The sequence below is a fragment of the Arvicola amphibius genome, chromosome 9 (assembly GCF_903992535.2).
Source record: "Arvicola amphibius chromosome 9, mArvAmp1.2, whole genome shotgun sequence".
Classification (NCBI taxonomy): Eukaryota; Metazoa; Chordata; class Mammalia; order Rodentia; family Cricetidae; genus Arvicola; species Arvicola amphibius.
This window is the reverse complement of record NC_052055.2, coordinates 27,891,366-27,911,503: the sequence shown is the minus strand read 5'-3', so window position 1 is coordinate 27,911,503 and position 20,138 is coordinate 27,891,366. Positions and strand designations below refer to the sequence as shown.

The 20,138-nt window shown below is 47.2% G+C and overlaps 1 protein-coding gene across 2 annotated transcripts in view; it reads left to right on the top strand.

Moving 5' to 3' along the window:
* Zfat (zinc finger and AT-hook domain containing) overlaps positions 1 to 11,230 on the top strand; it is a 168,438-nt gene extending 157,208 nt beyond the window's left edge. For both annotated transcript variants that reach the window (XM_038343985.1, XM_038343984.1), the window contains exon 16: positions 10,470 to 11,230. In XM_038343985.1, coding sequence (XP_038199913.1) covers positions 10,470 to 10,709 — 240 coding nt within the window. In that variant the 3' untranslated portion in view covers positions 10,710 to 11,230. The remainder of the gene's footprint in view (positions 1 to 10,469) is intronic.
* Positions 11,231 to 20,138: the final 8,908 nt, after the last annotated feature.

The window sequence follows — 20,138 nt, the reverse complement described above, 5'->3', positions numbered from 1 at the left end:
TCCTACTTCTTTGTTAGTAGGTGACATTGTAGATTCTAAAGAAGGAAGCTTGACCAGTAAGGCCTAATCAGATCTATGATCCGTAAAGCACAAAACATCTCCACTTAGTGACAGCCACCTGTACAATTTGATTCAAGGGGGCTGGGATTGTTTTAAGCTTTTACCTTTGTGTTAATTTCTTAGGCAGTATAGATGATGGATACAGTCACTGAATAGTCAAATGAGAACCAAATACCCCATGCTAACATCAGACCTATATGCAGTACTCTGTCATATAGAGCCATGGTCAGAGAATAGCTTGTAGGCATTTGTGGACGTTTTGCTTCTCTAGGAAGGGCTTTAGGCTGGAAGAACCCTCAGTTTGCTCTCTGTTCCTATCCTCAAAATAACGAGGGAGAAGGAGAATGGCAGTGACTACTCCCTGCAAGAAGACCCATCCTACAAGAAGCTCTCCTCCCTTGCTGGGCAGTAGTGAAGTATGGGAAGGCAGCAGAACCATCTTTCCTTCCCAGTTCTTAGACACTTTGTCTAAACCATAACCGAGTATGGTTTTGTGCATGCTTAGTTCTTATCACACTGAAGATCTATAAGAGTAGGTGGAGGTTTGCTCTCCTAGGTGTCCCTAGGCTATCAAGCACCAGACTCAGGGCCAGATACGTTTCACAGGCATCATGAATACTTGTGATCATGAATATGAGCTCAGACCCAATGGTACTTAGCTAACAGGCCTGTAGTACCTTTACTGAGCAGTCTTAGCATCTCCAGGCAGGCTATGGGCACCATGCTGTGTGGAAAGCACAAAGTCATACCTCTCACAAAGTCTGTGACATAGGTGTCAACCTAGGGTGTCTCCCTTGGCACAACCATCTGTGTAGTAAACCTAGATGGGAGATATAAAATGCCTGACTCGAACTTCAGATCTGTCACTTCATAGCCCATGACCTTGGACAGAGTACTTCTTATTGAACTTCAGTTTCCTTCTTTATAATATGTTAAAATAATAGAATCTCCCCAGTGGGGCCATTGAATAGATTATGCAAATGAAACATTTGGCCCTGTGCTAGCTAGTATATGTTAAGACTGCAGTATCTTAGCTCTTGGCACTACAGACACAGCATAACTCCTTAACTCCTTACTATTCGTACAGAGTTCAACTGTGAATGTTTCTTTTTAGATGATTCTATTCAGCAGGCAGCAAGCATTATCTAGGCTCCATACTGGGAGTCCCAGATAAAATGATGAAAAGGATACTTTTTCCCTTTTATCTTTTTTGGTGCAAGATATTGAACCCAGACCTTGCCCAGGCTGGGCAAGTGCAGTCTCATGGAACTACCTCTCCAGTCCCACCTCTTTCCTAGGAGAGCTTATTGTGTGGCTCATTCTGGAAGATAAACAATTACATCACCTAAATTAACGCATGCATGTGGGCTCCTGTACAATCTCATGCTGAGTCAATTTGAGTTATTTCTACAAAATCAGCCCTCCTTGAGAGAGGCCATTATAGAATAAATGTTTATATCTCTCAGAATGCATATGTTACACTTTAACCCCGAATGTGATTGTGGCATTAGAAAGTAGAGCTTTGGGAAGAGACCAGGTCATGGAGATGGAACAGTAATGAATGAGGCCCTGAAACTAGTTCACACTCCTTCACCCATAAGATTACATGATGTCAGTGCTACGTATTGGAACCTTGATATCAAATTTCATTGTCTGTTCTCTAAGAACTAAGAAAACTGTAGTCCTACGGTTCGTAAGCCACTTGGTCTAATATGCTTTGTTACAGCAGTCCAAGCTAATAAAGAGGTTGACTTGATGTGACTGTGATGCTGAGGGGTGTAAACCAAAGTAAAAAGGAGTGGGTATGGGATTATGAGCAAGGAGGCACAATGATCTGAGAGTCAGAGCATTCCTCTCTAATAGCAATAGCCAAGAGAGGTGAGCCTGTGCATTTGTTGATTGGGAGCCAAAAATCAACTCTTTCTTGATTTGCTTAGTCATGGTATTTTATCACAGCAACAGAAAAATAACTGATACACCTGCTGACAGAGAAGCATCCTCCAGGGTGTCAAACAAAAGTCACAGTCATGGCCAAGGCTTTGTTCCAGTCCCGACCCAGAAAATGGTGGGCAATGAGACAGGACAGAGTTTCAAAGACTCTGGGGTGACTGGACATCTAGGTGGGTAGGGTGGAGATCTTTTCTCTTGAGGAATGTGCAGAGATAATAGGAAACCATTGCTAAGGGTTGTTAATAGAGGCAGAGACTTCCTGGGCTCTGTATATGGAAGAGGCCCTGTGAGAGGAGCCTGGCTGTGATGTGCCAGTCTTGAATGTACTGAGCAGAAAGGACAGCAAAATGGCAGGTTTGGGAAGATTGTCTACATATGAGAAGATGATCAGATAACAAAAACCACAAGCCTGCCCCCTGACTGTGAGCACTCTACCATCTGTTTCAGTGGGGCCTGTAAGAGATCTCCTGGTTCAGTATTTATTGGGCACACACTGTGAAGCAGGTACCTATAGAAAGGCGTGTGCCAAGTGTGCAGGGTTGGTTCATGTGTTGGAAGCCTGTTTTGGGGGATCGGACCAGGTGAGGCTCTTTCTCCTGAAGGAGTGGCACCTCTCAGTAACTGCGTCCTGTTCTTCACTTCCTCTCTCTGAAACACCATGCTGCTCGCTTCATTGCTTATAGTTTACAAGACATGGAGCTCCTTTCCCTCTCGGGCAAGTGATTGTTCAGGGCAGACAAATGGGACTTGGAGTCCTAAAGCATAAGAGGGTGAGATGTCCATTAACGAAACTTCCATTTGCTCTGCAGTAAGTTGATCTGTTCAATATGGAAACAGTCTTTATTTCGTGAGTCAGAGGCCAGGAAGAAGCCTGCTTACCATGTTTCTCTTCCTTTCAGCAAACTCTTTCTCAAAAGACAATTGGCCCTACCCCTTCTGATGGGGTCAGGAAACCTGAGTAGACAAGCTTATGTAAGCACATGGCATACTCCGCATCAGAGCTGCCTGCCCTGTGCTTCTCAGACAGGGTACAGTTGTGCTTCTGTGCTCTCCATGAGGTCCAGCATCTCAGACCTTGGAGGTTGCTGTAGCGACTGGGAACAGATGTTAGTGAGCAGCTGGGCCAACTTGTCTTGGGAGTATGTCTGAGATGTCTGTTCCCAGAAAAGAGAACTACCAGCTGCCTGAGTACAATTGTGAGAAAAATGGCAAGCAGAGGAGGTGATGTGCCATCTCTCCCTGAACTATGGTTGCCTGGTACAGGCTGAGTCATGACCTTCCCCCCATCCTTGCATCCCTTCCTTTTTAAAAGGCTTTCAGTCTTCAGTGACGCCTGGGATGGCTTCTTCCTGCCTGTGAATATTTTTGGTATTTCTGCACGTTTCTTACAGATAACATCATTCCATTTTGGTCTTGTATATAAATATATAGTTCTAGAGTTAGAAATTTATGATATTTTCCCCATAAAGCCTATTCACACATCCTTTCTTTTGCCTTGGTAAGTCTGGGTATTGCATTTATAATTCCTGTTTTCAATGCATGGGACACCACTCCTAAGCCAGGTTGTGATGGCGAATGTGCCGGCTGTGACTCCCTTGAAACAGATCTACGTGCCTCTCTTCTGAGAGTACAGGGGAAGCAATGACATGGTGATGGAGTATGCCCCTTTCCACAGCCAAACTGTGAATGGTAACTGCAGGCTTCTTTCTCATTCTCACTGTTTGGTTATACTGGGTTCTGTCTGGGAAATAGCTCTGGCTGTCTTGGGAGTCAGGGTATTTCGGAGATTAAGGACCTTAGAAGAGGTGTCTCCTGTGCCTGGTCTCATTAATAGCCCTGGCTATGATGAGGGCTCATTATGCTCTGTCAATTGTCTTGAGCATGCTCAGTCCTCCTGCTGACCCTCCCAGTCCTGTGACCGTCTCCCTATCGCAGAATTTCCAGCAGGTCTTGAGAGCCAGTCCTGAGCAACAGGAGTGACAGAGAGAAGAGAGTAAGCTGTGGCCTTGTTCCTCTGCTGGAGGAACATGGATGCCGTAGGTGCCTTCCTTATGGACATGAGTGCTATCTAGAGAAAGCTGTTCTTCAAGGCATGTCTTAATAAAAAGGAACCTGGCTCAGGTTATCTAAAATGGAATTGAAGTGTGAAGAATGCCTGAAGTTGTGATTTCCTGGTAACGACAGCAACAGTAACAGAGATGATGATAGACATCTGTCCCTTGAAAGGCATAAACGAGGGTCCCTGTCCTGACAAGACCCTCCAACTATGATCCTTGAAGTGAAACCACTTGTCTGCTTGCAGCAGCCAGGGCCCTCAGACTTGGGCACGTGGGCAGCATGTACCGTAGGGTGCTGTGGATATGTTTTGTTCAAATGTCAACGTGATAAGGCCGTTATCATATACTATAGGCCTTTCCACTCTGTCCTCCTGGTTTCATCTTCCTGTAACCATTATTTATTTATGTGCTGTGCTGGATCCAACTTTCTCTGTCCGAAGCCTGGCATTTCCAATGCCCCATCGGAACTGAGCTCAAACGTGTTTTAGTAGATGGTTGATGAGGATGTGGCCGTGAGCCCCGGGCACAGGTGTGTGGGCAGCTGGTGCCTGAGAACTCTGAGAGCCCTGGGTAAAGGCGTGCTGCAGATGTGTCCTTTCTATTGTGTTCCCGGCGGCTTTAGCGAGTGCTCCACTCCATGCCGGCTAGTAAGGGCATTTTCTCCTTTCTTCACCGCCACCTCTGTGGGACTCAGCTGTGAGCCACAGCTTTTTTTTTCCCTTAATTATCTTTGTTTGTCATATTTCTGCGTCCTTGGCTGTGTCTCTGGGTTGTTTTGTTGTCTCGGGAGGCTGTGGTTGGTGCAGTCTCCAACAGAAGGACATGTGCTCAGGTTGAAACTCAGATTGTGTGTGTGTGGGGGGGGGGGAGGAATGACTGTGAGCTGAAGGTCAAGAGCTGCCTTGAGGAAGAAGTACTCTACAGGCGTCCTATGGACCACCTCTTTTCTGTGGTCTTTCTATTGGGCAAGGTGACTCCTCACATTTTTCCCTTGGCCAGTGTTGGGTGCTGGGGATGCAGGGTGGCGTGTGCTCAGTCCAGAAGACTGTGCTGTTAGAGGATGCTCCTGGTCCTTGTTGTATGACCTTGAGGCATGAAACACTCTGGCAGAAGAGCCTCTCAATGTATTCTTATTAAAGAGACATTAAAATGAGATTGTGCTTCAGTCTAGCCCAAGAAACTGATAGGAGACCATGCCTTCTGGGACTATGGCATGGTCCCAGCACACTGCTGCCCACTTGGCTCAGTCCTGTGTTATTGTAAGTACCTGAAGCAATATGTCCACTAGAAGCACAGGGAGCTGGATGTAGACTTACCTTGCACTGGATCATCATCCGTGACTGTAGTAGGTAGGCCCCGCAGGCAGCGTCTCATCTTCCCTGAGTGCCACACCCTCCAAGGCTAATGGTGCTAAGTTCCTTTGGGTGTTTCTAGGTAATTAGGACAAATGCTGCTGTTTATTTAAGCCAGCATCTGCACAGCTAGGATTGCCATGTTCACCAGACGCTACAGTTTTACAGGGAGAACTTGGAGGTGGATTATAACACAAAACCCATTCAGGGCCATGGAGGCCTGAGGGAGTGAATTGGGCTGCTTCTTTTTTGAGGACCTGTGAGCAAGAGAGATTTCTAGGACTTTCTTAAAACATGTAAACTTTTGGGAATGGATTGTGGGAAAAGGAGCTGAAGAAGAGGGAAAAGGAAGGACAGATAAGTGAGGAATACAGAAGTAGACAGTAAGGCGATGGGAAGAGCCTGGATAACATGGCATCCTATAAAATCCCCATCCATGCTGCAGAGTGGACCATGAGATGAAGGTAAAGAGACAGGGAAGCTGCTCTCCAGCATCAATAGAACTGCCAAGTGTGGGTCATTTGCAGGCTTCAGTCCTGGCCTAGAACACTTACAACAGAACACAGGACCTGACTTAGTGAGCAATCTGTGTAATCCCGTGGGCTAAGGTTTTCTATTAAGCTATCTATGCTGCTAATAATTTAGCTGCAAGACATGTTAGATACAGCATTTGAGGAAAATGAAGTATCCATCTCAAGGGGTAATGACACTGTGAAAACCATGTTATTTCTGCTGCGGAGAACAATTTTAAGCCTGTGCTAATAGATTAAGCTGCTAGAGTGATCATTTTGAACAAAGAGAATGGTTAGACCTGTACAGCCAACCTCTGTCTGCCTCGGATGGCTAAGGAGCAATAATTCTATCAGACTGCGACATGTGATACCCTTAGTCACTGCCATGCTGTGCCAGCCAAGGAAGAGCGAGCTCTAGACTCATACGGACCAGGCCCAGCTTTTGCTACTTGTGAACTGCCCAGCTGGACCCCTAGGAGCTTCATGATCCCATTTGTGAAGAGGGAACAGATACTGTGTATGAGCAATCAGGATGGAGCTTGGGAGAGTATCCAATAAAATGCAGACACCTGTTAACTTCTTTGGGAGCAAGGCAAGAAGTGCATGGCTCACAGAAACGGCAGAAAAGCCAATGGGTCAGGTGACACTTAGAATGCTTGACACTGAGAAAGGCTCATGAGATCCTTTTGTAAAGCAGTCTCTTTCTCCTAGCTCATTATGGAGCTCCTAAGTGTGGGGAGCAGGTGCACCAGCAGGCAGTAGGAAGCCCCATGTTAGCTTGGCCTGTGCTAACCAAACAATGTCTGTGCTAGGACTTCAGTGAATTGCACGGTTGGCGTCATCCATCACCTCTTCTGGTGACTTCATCCAACCAGATGTGATGTCTGTCCCGTGCTTGAGAATCAGTGGACCAATATAGGACTGTTTTTGCTGGACAAAACCAGCCTGGGGCTGGAAATTGAAGAAAATAAACAAATGGAGAAAGAGTTCTCCTATATGGACTTTAGCCTTCTAAAAAGTAGCAGATAAAATAGATGTAAATGTTCAGATTGTAAGAGAGCAAGTTTAGATAGGGTGAGGCCTGACTTCAGCAGCCTCTGCCTTGCTTTGTGAAATAAAGACTGTCTATGAGTGGATGGCTAAGGCCCTTAAATCTTAAGAGCTCTTCTGCCCCTCTCTCCAGCCTTCACTCTACCTTGCTGTGCATAGCCCTGCATATCACCTGGTCTCTCTGTGTCCCTCCCATCCTGCTCGTCACATCGGTCCATCACACTTACCTGGAGCATGCTGTCATTTTTGTATATGTACAGTCCCAAGACCTTAATGTTTATCACCCATCTCCTCTTCCTTCCTCTGTGTTGTTTACCAACAACATAAGGGAAAATATTTGTAGCATGTTCCCTCCCCTTTCCAAATCTCCCATCAGGTACTGCCTTTCAAAGTGAAAGACAGCCGTATTTACCTCTGCGGTCTTGATTCCTAGTGCATCTTCCAAGGTAAAAAAAAAAAAAAAAAGTGGAAATAAACAGTAAAATAAGGGGAATAAATGTTTTGGTTTATTTGAATAAATACAAATAAAGAAATGGGCTAGTTTTCCCTGAGGATAGCTTTGCAGTTTTGAAATTCTTTCAGTCCCAGGCTCCTGCTAGTATCTAACATCAGAATGCCCAGATTCCTCCCACAGATGTCTCTCCCCCCCCCCAGTCTTCATGAACTGAACCTGCCCTACTTGTTCCTCCTCATGCAACTTTAGTAATTAAGGGGATGAGGTGAGACCCTTTAAGCTGGAGAGTCATGAGTGGGCAGGTCAGTTAGTAGGAAGCCGTGGTCATGCTGTCAGTTACAAGACAGAAGGAGAGTCTGAAGTGTCGTGAGTGGGAGTCTGTGTGGCTGCCTTAGCTAGTTCCCCTCAACTCAGGGGTGTCATTTTCCCTTTCCCAATCTTCCTGGAACCCACCCTACACCTGCACGGGACCCAGAAGACATCTATGGCGTGGTCATGATTTATCTTATCTCCTTGTGTTGCTATCTTTCCACACATCACAGCACCTGGGGCCCAGTAGGCCATCATTCAACAAATATTGGACACTTACTATACGCTATGCATTGACCTTGGATTTTGGGAAGTAGTTGTGACGAGACAGACACTGTCCCTACCCTCCCATAGGTTACGGTCTACTGGTAACTGTAAAAGTAACAGAGGTTTTATCAAATGATAGACAATCAGTACCTTTGATCAGAAGGCATCTAAGAAAATGTTTGGATGGATGGACAGACAGATGGATAAATGGATGGTTTATTCAGAAGATACTAGTAGGTAGTGCCCCCTTTGCAAACAGTTGCCTTTTCTGTCTGCGTGACCAAACTCTTAAACTGCTAAGTTACCACTGGGTACTCCACTGAGGCTTTGGTGACTGGCTTTGTCCCTGCAGCGCACAACGCTTGTCTGCACTCTATGCGCTACCATACAGTTCGTGAGCTTCAGGCAAGGGGCTGGAAGTTGAAACACGCAAAGACAGAGACACAGACCTCTAGTCACTGGTAAGAAGCCCCTTATTCAATAGCACCATGGAGGCTTATATACCCAACAGTCAAGCGGGCCAACAGGTGAAAACCTTATCCTCTCGAGGCCAAGGCAACACGTGCTCATGAAGCAGAGCTGGTAAACAACTTTGACACAGCTTTTAGTAACTCAGATCAGAAGGAAAGTAAAGATCGCTAGCAGGGAAGAGCAGCTGGAGGCCAGGACTCCAAATGGCCCCAACACGTCCCCTCCGCAGGTTTTTGAGAGCCAAGCCATAAGCTCATGGCCTGGTCTGGAGGAGTGTTTGACCAAGAACTGCATTCAACTGTGCCAACTCTAGGAAGTTGGCATTTTTGTTTTGTTTCTACTTAAAGTACTGGCTGCTCAAGGGCTCGCTGTATGGTAGTGACTATCATAGGAGTCATATCCATTTTTTGTTTTTATTGTTCTTTTCTTTCCTTCTTTTTCCCCCCAGTTTTCTCAGGCCCTATGTGGAAATATGGCCCCATGTTGGAAGGCCAAAATGTACCAAGCTTTTTTCTTTTGGGCCACCAACCAGCTCCCAAATCATGACACAAAGACTTATATTTGAATGCTTGGCCTAGCTTAAGCACATTTCTGGTTAGCTCTTTTTAACTTAAATTAACCTGTTTCTCTTTATCTACCTCTTGCCTTGGGGCATTTTACTTTTCTTCTATATATCTTTCTTTCATTGCTTCTCATGTCTGCTGGTGGGCTAGCGGCTGCCTGGCTTGCCTGGGAGGTGTGTCCCTCATTCTGGCCTCCTCTTTCTCTTGTTCTTCTTTTATTCTGTTCGAGCCTATACTTCCTCTCCTATTTATTTTATGCCGGCCAGCTTGCCTATCCTTTCTCTGCCCAGCTATTGGCTGTTCAGTTTTTTCCTAGACTAATCAGGTGCCTTACACAGGGAAGATAAAAACAGATACAACACATCTTTTCATAATTAATCACATCTTTATATCATTAAACAAATGCAGCATAAACAAAAGTAACATACCTTTACATGGTTAGAGTAATATTCCTTAGAATAAACAAATGTAACACATCTTTACATAGTTAAAATAATACTGTACAACACATGATTCCCTCAGTGATCTCTTGAGATGGGCATGTTGTTCCCTCTTTCACTGAAAAGTAGGCCAAGGCTTACACAAACTTCCCAGCAGTGCTGGAGGGGACATTCACACCTGCTCAGTGCGGGGCACATCCCCTTGCCGCTCAGGTCCCAGGAAGGATAGCGACTCCCACATCCTTCATGGGCCAGTGGGCCTGCCTATTTTGCAGTCCTTATTTGCAGTTTAGGCTCTCAACTCTTCCTACATTTGTCTCCTGTTCCTCTTCTTAGGCTAAAGATGGTTGGTATTTCAAATTTCACACAGCCCAGAGGTGATAGTCAGGGACGTGATGTCTTAGTATTGGTAAGAATTCGGCCTCACCTGGACTCTGCCATCTTAGAGCTACCAAGAAAGTCCTGGCTGTAGGAACCAGCTGGTTCGCTCCTCTGTCAGTGTTCCCTGGTCACCTCTGCCCAACTCTGTGGCAACATGTGTCTATTAGCAGTCCTCCAAAGAATGACCAGACATTGGCATTCATGGAACTGTATTCAAAGTAGGACTCCAGAGTGGTAAAGACAGAGGAGCCAGGAAGAACCTAGCCACTTTACCAATATCAAATGGATGAGCTTTACATTTTTAGGAGCCCTCTACCCTATACTGGGTGCTTGTACACTCAATAGCCCCATGCTTTAGTGACTCCACACCTTGTGGAGGTCAGAGGAGACAGCTTGACATCAGGATGGGAGTTTGGATTTGGGGTGTTGATTCTTCCATTTGTAACATGGAAAAGACCCTGATCATACCATACATGTCATGGAATCTCATTCTCCTCTTCATGAAGTGCAGCATTGGTGAGAAGATAGCATGCAGCTCCCAGGCCACCTTTGTGGTCCTGACATCATTGGTGAACCTGTGCCATCTTTCTCTTTCCCTCCCAGGTCACCGATGAGGAGCCCAGTTCCAACCACACCGTCATGATCCAGGAGACTGTGCAGCAGGCCTCCGTGGAGCTAGCCGAGCAGCACCATCTGGTGGTGTCCTCTGATGACGTGGAGGGCATTGAGACAGTGACCGTGTACACGCAAGGCGGGGAGGCCTCAGAGTTCATCGTGTATGTACAAGAGGCTGTTCCACCCATGGAGGAGCAGGTTGGGGAGCAGCCGGCCCCAGAACTCTAGAGGAACCTAGTCTGCTTCAGCAGTCTTGGCTTTGTGGGCACTGGGGACCCCCCCCCCTAACCTGCCAGGCCCATGGAATGGCGCTGTCCTTGCCTTTCTTGTCTACTGGCCCAGATGGTATTCTCTCCACTGTCCTTTGATCAAGGCCAGTGCATCACCAGCAATACAGAACCCCAATCCTCAGCACAGATCACACCCCAGCCCAGCATCCTTTGTTTCTGGAAGTTTTTTACATCAACTGTCCTGTCCTGCTCCTTTCTTGCTTCAGGATCCAGAGACTCCCATCCTATCAGCATCTTCTTTGATTACAGCCCCAGCCCTTTGCTGCCCACCCTCACCCTAGGTGCTCATTCCTCTCTGGGCCCACTGTGCTGTCTGTGAAAGGGAGACAGACACCACACAGCAAGTGGCCTTACGTCTTCTGAGCGAACCACTGGGGAGGATGGGTAGGACCATCCAAGCATTCTCCACTGTGCACCACCCTCCTCAGCGCGGGGGCACGGGGACCAAGTGAGGGACCCTATTCCTCTATCACAAGGGCCCAACTTGGAGTTCTTTTTGCTTTTTTAAAATAAATACAGTTTCTCTCTTCACCTCTCATTCAGGGAGGTGGGGAAATAAAAAAAATGTGCCTTTTCCTCATTCTTCTTAGGGGGTGGGTCGCACTTTCTGCACCCAAGGACCCTTTTCCCTGTGGAGCTGTGTTCAGGGGTGCAGACACAGACAATGGCACTTCCTGTTGGCATCCCCATTACCGCTCACCTCACCCTGCAGGACCCTCTAGTACTTGTGGGTGAATACTTCAGCAGAAGGACAAGCAATATGTTGGCACAGAGGAGACGAGAGAGTTCACTGGTCTTAGAGGAACAAAGGGCCCTGTGTTTGTGTGAGTTAGTTAGAAGCAGTAGCCTGTCAGGTGGCCATGGGACTTGCTATGCGGTTATGGTGGGAGAGAGCAGCTAGGCTGACTCCTGTCACCCAGTGCACACTGAAAATGTTCACTTCAGTCCAGAGAGGGGGTCCCTGCAAAGAGTAGGTGGGGAGGATTATCCATAAGCCAGCTTCACAAGGTGGGGGAGGGGAGGCTCCAGAAACCTTGGTTGGCAGTGGCCATTTGATAGACCAGGGTCAACCAGTATCCCAGGGAGCTTCCTGTCCAAACAAGTGTCAGATATGGCCAGTGCCCAAAGTGAAGGCAGAGAAGCTGTCCCCAGCCTGGTCTTGTCACCCTCACCCAAGTGTCCTCAGCAAGTTGCTAGAGTTCTCCTCCAAGTTCTATGATTATGGACAGATTCAAATGGCTGCTGAACCTTGAGAGGCTTTGACCAAGGCAGAGAGAGACCTTGGCCCACACAGGAAGCATCCATTGCTCTTTGTATTCCTAGGGATAAGATGAAGCTCAGACATCATACATCTCCTCCATGGAAAAGGTTTGATGAGAGAGAGAGAGAGAGAGAGAGAGAGAGAGAGAGAGAGAGAGAGAGAGAGAGAGAGAGAGAGAGAGAGAGACGGACGGAGAGGGAGGGACGGAGGGAGGGACGGAGGGGAGAGAGAGAGAGAGAGAGAGAGAGAGAGAGAGAGAGAGAGAGAGAGAGAGAGAGAGAGAGAGAGAGAGAGGGGGGGGTGGGGAGGTGGGGGTGGATGTAATGGGGCCCTGGGGCATTCCATGCTGTAGGAAGTCCCTCTACTCCAGGGCACTCTATGCTGAAGGAGCTAACCCCTACCCCAGGCGGACTTTCCACAGAGCTAGCCAGGCAGAATCACTGAGGGCTTGGTGTTCCTGGCTGTCTGTATCCCTCTGGACATCCAGGATGGGGCAGAAGGGTTGATGCCTCACGACTTCCTTCCTAGACTGATTCTGTCAGACAACTGGAACATTACAGTTGTTCCTACTTCTCTCTTTGGACCTCCTCACCACCATGGCTATGTCAGATAGTTTTTTGACCCAACTTATATGTTATATCTGTTTAAAAAATAACTGTGGGGACCGGGGAGATGGTTTACCAGTTAAGGGCACTGACTGCTCTTCTAGAGGACCTGGGTTCAATTCCCCACCCACGTGGCAGCTCACACCTGTCTGTAGCTCCAGTTCCAGGGCTTCTGACACCCACACAAGACATACATTTGGCAAAACACCAATGAACATTAAATAAAAATAAATTATTAAAGAAATGGATAACTGTGAAAGGCTGACTGTACCTTGCCTTTAGGTTTTCTTTTCTGTTAGGTGTTTGCTTGGCTACATCTTGATGTGTTATGGGATTGTGTCTGCCCGTTCCCTGTGATCCTGTAAGATCAGACCACAGGTGCTTCCTGATGCTCACCTGTGCCAGTGGCACAGCTGTGCTTTCTCTTAGCAGCCCAGTGAGTTGGGGCCAGCTGTAGAATTTTAGTGCTGGGGAATGCTAGTACTGAGAAGGTACTGAGCCTTGATCCGCTTCATGGAGGTAAGGAGTTTGAGCAAGAGCCAGCGGAAGGAAAGAAGCCCAGGGCCAGTCTGAGATGAGACCAGATACAGACAAATCAGCCAAGAGTGTCTGTGCTACCCTGGGGCTGGGCTGCAGGAAAGGTTTAGTGTTGGGCCAGTCTAGAAGCCACTAGCTCTGTTTTCAGATGCTCTCTAACTCCTCTAATGTCATCTACACTGCCTGTTTCTCTGAAGCCAGGACTTTTTCCAGGCTCACATATGCAGGCACTCAGGCCAGACAGGAACAGCCAGTTTCCTTTTCCTGCATGTGTGTGACTTTGGTCGGGTAAGCCCTTTCACTCCCTCGTTGGTGCTTGGGGACTATGATCTAGCTGGTGTCATGAGGCAGGTACAGCTCCTGCTGCAGACCAGCCTATGAGTTGCTAACTGTCCTAAGGTCAGTCCTCACCATGGCATTGGGAAGAGTGGCTGTGCTTACCTGGTGTGCAGGCAAAGATGTCCATAAAACAAGAGCGTGAGAAATAGTCTCCAGCGAAGAGCTCCCAAATTGCTTATCCCATAACAAGTGGTCAGCCCCAAAGTCATATACATATAAGCAGTATTATATGAACTGAGCAGGTAGCATTTATATATTTAGGAGCACACACAACAACAACAACACAAGCAGAAAGAAACAGGGATCATGAATTTGAGAGAGCAAGTGGGGCATACCTGGGAAAGGCTGGAGAGAAGAAAGGGAATGGGGAAATTATATAATTATATTTTAATTTCAAAAAAATGATTTTTAAAGAAAGAACAGAGGAAACCCACTGAGTGATGCTTGATGAGCTCATCAGGTGTTGGGCAGAGGACAGCCCTGGCCCCTCGTGGTCGTGCTGTGCTGTGGGCATGAGGGACATGATCCTCCACCCGGCTGATGACTCGGAGCTGTGTTGATCTTCATTTCATGCTTTTGAGGTGACAGTGACTCATTTTTTTAAACCTGTATCTACAAGACTAATTTAGCAAATTAATTTTTCTTGTACTAGCTATTTAAAATTCATTAGCTTTTGTGGCTAATGACTTTCTACTTGCTATTCATATCCGTCTTTCAAAGCTGGGGCAAAAAGACCATGTGGTGCTAAGCCCTCCTCCGGCTCTGTCCCTTTGAAAGGGTCCCAGTGAATTGTCCATGCTGTCCCTGGAAGCACCCCAGTGCCACACCAATCTCTCCCAAGTGATAATAATTTTAAGTCCTACAGGGATGTCTTTGGGAATCAGTTTAGTAGACTAATACTTTGCTGGAGAAGAAAAAAAAAGAGGTGGGGTACTGATGGGACTTAACTTACCATCTACCACAAAATTTTCTAAGTAAATTATTTTTGAAGTAAACCCAGACCCTTTCTTAGCAGGGGCATGCTTGGGTTTGATTTTGAGAAAATTCTAATCTGTCACTGTCACCGTTCCTGCCGTAATTTAAAGCTTCGGCGGCTTGTGGTAGATAACAGTTGTTACATTTCCTGCAGGCTAAGAAGGCAATGACAGCTTGGTGTATTAGCTACCACAAAACAGACAAAAGAGAAAAGTAAGGTCCGTGGGGACAGAGGAGGCTGTGTCAAGCCAGAGCCCCCTGGGGGAACTGGGTCCAGGACAGGACAATAAGTCGTGCTTGCCCACAGATCTTAGTCTTGATTCTTGCACCCACACCTCTCTCCTAGGTGCTCTCAATCACATCTGTGAGCCCCAGACGCTTGGACAGTAGCCCTGCCCGAAGGGGCCTGGTAAGGGTGGACCACTTCTCAAGGGGCCCCTAGTGATGAAACTACCCAAACCCACTCCCTGATTTTTGTTTTTCTGCCAGGCCACGACATAGGCAATTTTCCTGTGCTCTGTGCTCTTACCGTGATGCACCACCTCGCCACAGGAACGACGTCACGGGCTAATCCGTCAGGTGCTAGAACCCCTTTCCCCAACTCTGGGAGCCAAATAAACCTTCTTACTGAATTCTTATCTGAAGCATCATGTTCTAGTGACAGAAACTAACACATTTGATGACAGCAGGGTCCTACTTTCATAGGTAGTGCCTTCAAATCGTGTCCTTCATGGTAGGAGGTGAATAGGTTCCTCTCACGTCTTTTCTAGAGAACACTGATCCTCTCTGTCCACATGGCCACACACTTTATGACCTTGTCACCAGCTCCTATAGCATCACTTTAAGAGTCAGGGTTTCAAACTGGAATTCAATAACAGCAGTGAGCGATTGCACTACCAAACCTGTTCCAGAAATGAGAGTACATGTAAAGTCCATCACGTCTAACACACGCGCACACGCACACGCACACACACCCCTCACACACCCGTGTGTAGAGATGAGAGACCATGTGAGGGCAATGTGAATGAACACACCACAATCAAGTGTGGAGTGCTGGTGCTATCTGTGTTATATGTGTGCAAACAGGCTCAGAGGACAGGTGAACACATCCCCTTACAAGAGCAGCAAGTCCACTGACCCCTTGAGGAGGCTTGCATCCCAGTGAGGGTCTGGGTAAGGCTTGTCCCCACCACTTTGTCCTCATGCTGACTTCAGTTCTTGCTGGTGCTGACCTTACCACCTTTGTCAGAACAGGACAGGGGAGTCTTGGAAGGAAACTTTAGAAAGCCACAGCTCCCACAAGGACCAGTCCCTCCCCTGTGGGGCTCCACGGAGATACAGCCATTCCTCCCTCAGTGTAAGCTGGGTATCAGGAGCCTCCAGCAGGAAAGCATCCATAGTCATAGTCACTGGATCTAGATGTTTGTTCCTGGCCCTCCAACATGTCACAACTAACCCCAAAGTGCCTTGTTTCTTTGCAATCACCAACAGTTTTGTTGGGATATTTGTAAACGTAAGACTGCCCCTCCTCCCCATGCCGGCACAAGACTTATGTACTCCTGGGAGCTCATCATGTGATGGCCAGAGGGCCTGCTTTCCACAGAAGGGGCACTCCAAGTGATCTGGCTCCCTCGGTGATGGCGTTTCTACACTCTAGAACTGGACATATTTAGTGAAAATAATTTCAGGTAGGTGAACTTGTGAGTGGAAGGCTGTGAACCAGAAACACTTGAGTGGGAAAAGTACGCTTGCGTTTGCACCCAGACCCCTTAGCATGGACCTTATCTATGGGGGGCTGGACAGAAAGATGAGCAGAGCCTGGTGTGTACTCTCTTGCCCACATTCACTTCACCTGGACAATATCTGACTTGCTCTCCAGAGGACAGGATTCTGGATGAGCAGAAGGTAAAGTTTGCACCCACCCCAGACACTCCATGAAGGGTACTACAGGTTGATGGAAGGGGAGAACAGCCCTCTCGTGGAAACCTGTATGCTGGCGCCTCTGCCAAGAAGTCCCCTCATGCACCTGAGTAGTGACCGAGTCCCTTGGGAATCCTGGTGAAACTCACAGACCTGCTACCAGAACGGTTTGCATACAGGCAGACGGTACTGTGCTTACAGGGGATCATCCTGGTCCCCAAGTTAAGGATCTTTGACCCAAAGCTGTATAGCTTTGGATAAGCTTTAAGTTGTCTGTGCCTGGGTTTTCTTCCCATCCCATAAGGCTGACAGTGAGAATATTTATTGAGCCTGCACACTGTACCTTCTGGTCATGTCACCCACTTCCTAGTTGCAGAATGCATGAGTTGTGGCAGCTTCGAATCAAGCACCGATTTTCACACTCCTGTGGCCAGGTCCAGCGCCCCTCCCACACTCCTCTAGCAGCGGCAGCAGGTGCAGTCTGGAGGGAGATAAAAACATGTCATCAACTGAGGCAATGAGCCACCAGTAGGGGGAGCAAGGATTCCCCTGGTTGGTCCAAGCTGACCCTCAGCCGGTATCTGCAGACAGCTAGTATAAAAGGCCTTAGGAGTGTGCCGCAGAGTGAGGGAGATGAGGCCATTCTCTGCCCCTGTGGCAGCTCTATTTTCCCCTGCAGCCTGGTGTGGAAGAAAGCCACTTGCGATCCAAGAGGTCCTCCATTCCTGCCTTAGCTTTCCTGGGATATGTGCCTTTTGATAGCTTAACTTCAAGATGTCTACCTCTGGAAAATAGAAGCGCTCAGGCATTCGTGGCTGCCATATGGATGGAGATAAGGTCTCCATATCTCCATATGTACAGACATTTCTATGGCCTCGTATGACTAAGAGAATATGCTTAATGAATCCCACAGTGGATACTGATGGCCACCCTACTGGGATAGACTGAGAATTCAAGCCAGAAGTCTTGAACCTTTTTTCCAGCTATGCCATGGACGTGAAGTGATCCTGAAAGCCTCATCTCATTAGGCCTCAGTTTTCCTGCCCCAGTAAGAGGTTGGCACAACAGGATCTCTGCACCCAACTTTTAACTCTCTAGGATGGCATTCACTTTGGATTGTGTCTAGAGAAGGGCAACAGTTTGGGTGAGAGAGCCTGGCTGGCGTGGAGGCTGAGGTAGAGTAAGGATTTGCTTCACGGGTCACAATCTTGTAGCCTAAGGCACATTACTTTACCTCATAGACCTTCAGTTAGCATGCTCATAAATTAGACAATGTAGAGTTCAACAGTAGTTGAACTTGGCATTTAGTGTATAGGCTATCACTGTACATAGTATGTATGACAGCTGTTTGACGTGTTCACCTGGTCTACTATAAGATATTATTTTGGAGGATTCCTGATGGGGCCACTGACTATTGCAGCCTCGTAGAGGTCAGCAGATACTTTTGTGTAAAGGGCCAGATGAATGTTAAGTTCTGTGAATAACGTAGTCTCAGCTGCAACTACCCACTTCTGCCATTCCATCATGAAAGCAGCCCACAACACGAGTAAGTGCAAATACATTCCAATACAGCTTTATTTATAAAAGTAGGAGATGGCCCAGCTTTGACAAGCAGACAATAATTTACTGATCCTGTCCTAGACACATGGGTCTCCTGGGTCAGAGTGATAGAAACTACAGACATATTTATGTTTTATTTTTATTTCCAATAGCCAGGTACTTTTACTGTCAAAAAATCTAACCCAGTTTTCACACACATGTTATTTCAAGAGGAACACACCTGTGCCATTGGTTGAAGATGGCAGCCCTTCTGGTTTGATGGAGGGGAGAAGCGCTGTAATGTGGAGCTGCCTAGACCCCTGAAGGGTCCCCCTATGCTACGTCTCCACTTCCTGCTTGAGGTACAGGGAAGCAGGGTATATGGTCATCCTGATGACTTCTTTGTGTGTTCTGAAAAGTTAGTCATATCTGCTTTAGTGGCTTCTAATTCCTTTTAATGGTGCACTAAGAAAAATAAGACCATGTTGAAGGGGGAGGTGTGCCTTTAATTAAAGTGCAGGAACACTGAAGGACTGAGTGATTGAAATAAGGTGAGGAGGAGGCACTATCTGTGGATGAAGATGCACCCCTGTTCCCTGCTTCTTGTGATCACAGATGTAGGGGCCTGTGCCCCTCTAGGATACCCTGCTATGGAGGACTCTTCCTCCATAGAGCAGCTTCTCCCTGCTGTGTTTCCTTCCTCTCTCCCTGCTAAGCTTCCATCCTCCCAGCTGCGCCAGTCACTGATGGATGTTCCCTTGATGGGCCAATCTTAATTAAGTTGGATGATCTTCCTAGAGCTTGCAAAATGCAATTAATTCTTTCAGCCCCAGCCAGGGATGGGGTGCGTATTTGGTTCAGCTGTCCCTCATGAAGTAAGTGGAGAAATATACCAAATTTCAGGCCCTGTGTTGCTGCCTTGAGCCCAGTTAGTCCACCCCTGGGGTTCACCAATAGATCCACTCAACCCCTGGGTCCCATTAGAGTAGAGTATAAATCATGACTTAGGCTTCAGATTCTACTAGAGCCTGGCGTGTATTCCCACAGTCAGGTGTCCTGAATCACACCTAAGTTTTCCTCCTGGAAACCTTTCCTAACTCTGGCCTCCTGGGAGCTATCTCTTTCCTGTCTTGGGTACCACAAACAAACTCAGCCAAAGGACTCTGACCTTGTCCTCTCCTAGCTGTGTAGTAGTGGGTTTCCACAGGTACGAAGGCTCAATTCTCCTGTAGGGCATTTCATTTGTATTTTAATAAATAAAGTTTGCCTGAAGATCAGAAAAGCAAAACAGCCCCACAGGCCAGCCTTACAGACCAGGCAGCAATGACACACATCTTTAATCCCAGTAGCCGCAATAACACACACCTTTAATCCCAGCAGCCACACTAGCTTGGCATAGAAACCAGGTGGTAGTGGTGCACGCCCTTAATCTTAGAACTAGAGAGGATTATAAAATGGAAAGAGACAGCTCTCAGTCTCAGTCCCATTCTGAGGTTTCCCGGAGGAAGGATCACCATTTTCTGACTGAGGTCGAGGTAATAGCCACTGACTGGCTGCATTGTTTCTCTGATTTGCAGGTTGAACCCCAATATCTGTTTCTGAGTTTTTTATTAATTATGTATCATCCTCCTATCCAGATAAGCATATCCAGCACCTTGTATGATTACCAAGAACCCCTTCTGACCTGAAACTTCAGCATGCACAGGAGATTAGCCTTCTTTTAATGCTTACTCAGTCTCATAGGTTTTCTGGGAAATAGTCAAGTACTACATACAAGGTATCAAGGGCTATAGAGGTGCTAATGAGGAGCACAACGGGAGAGTGAGGTGAAGTGTTCTCAAGATGGTTAGTCCAAAGTCACGCCTTGAAGTGGCAGTCCATGACTGAGCTACATGAAGAATATGACCTGAGGTTGGTAAGAATGCAGAGGAAAAGAAAAGCCCCATGTCCAAGGGGGAAAGGAGGAAGGAGGGAAGAGATGGGAGAGAAGGGGACAGTAGAACGCTAAATCTACTAAATCATAAAACTCTATGAAATTTGGGACTTGGTGTCCGCTGGCATGTCAAGAACTACTGTACTGGCTCTCAGTGCAGAAAGTCCAAGTCTGTGGCTCCCTGCCCCCCGCCTCCTTGCTCCATGACTTAAGGCAAACTTAGAGAGGAGCCTGAGCGAGGTTGTTCAGCCTGGAGAA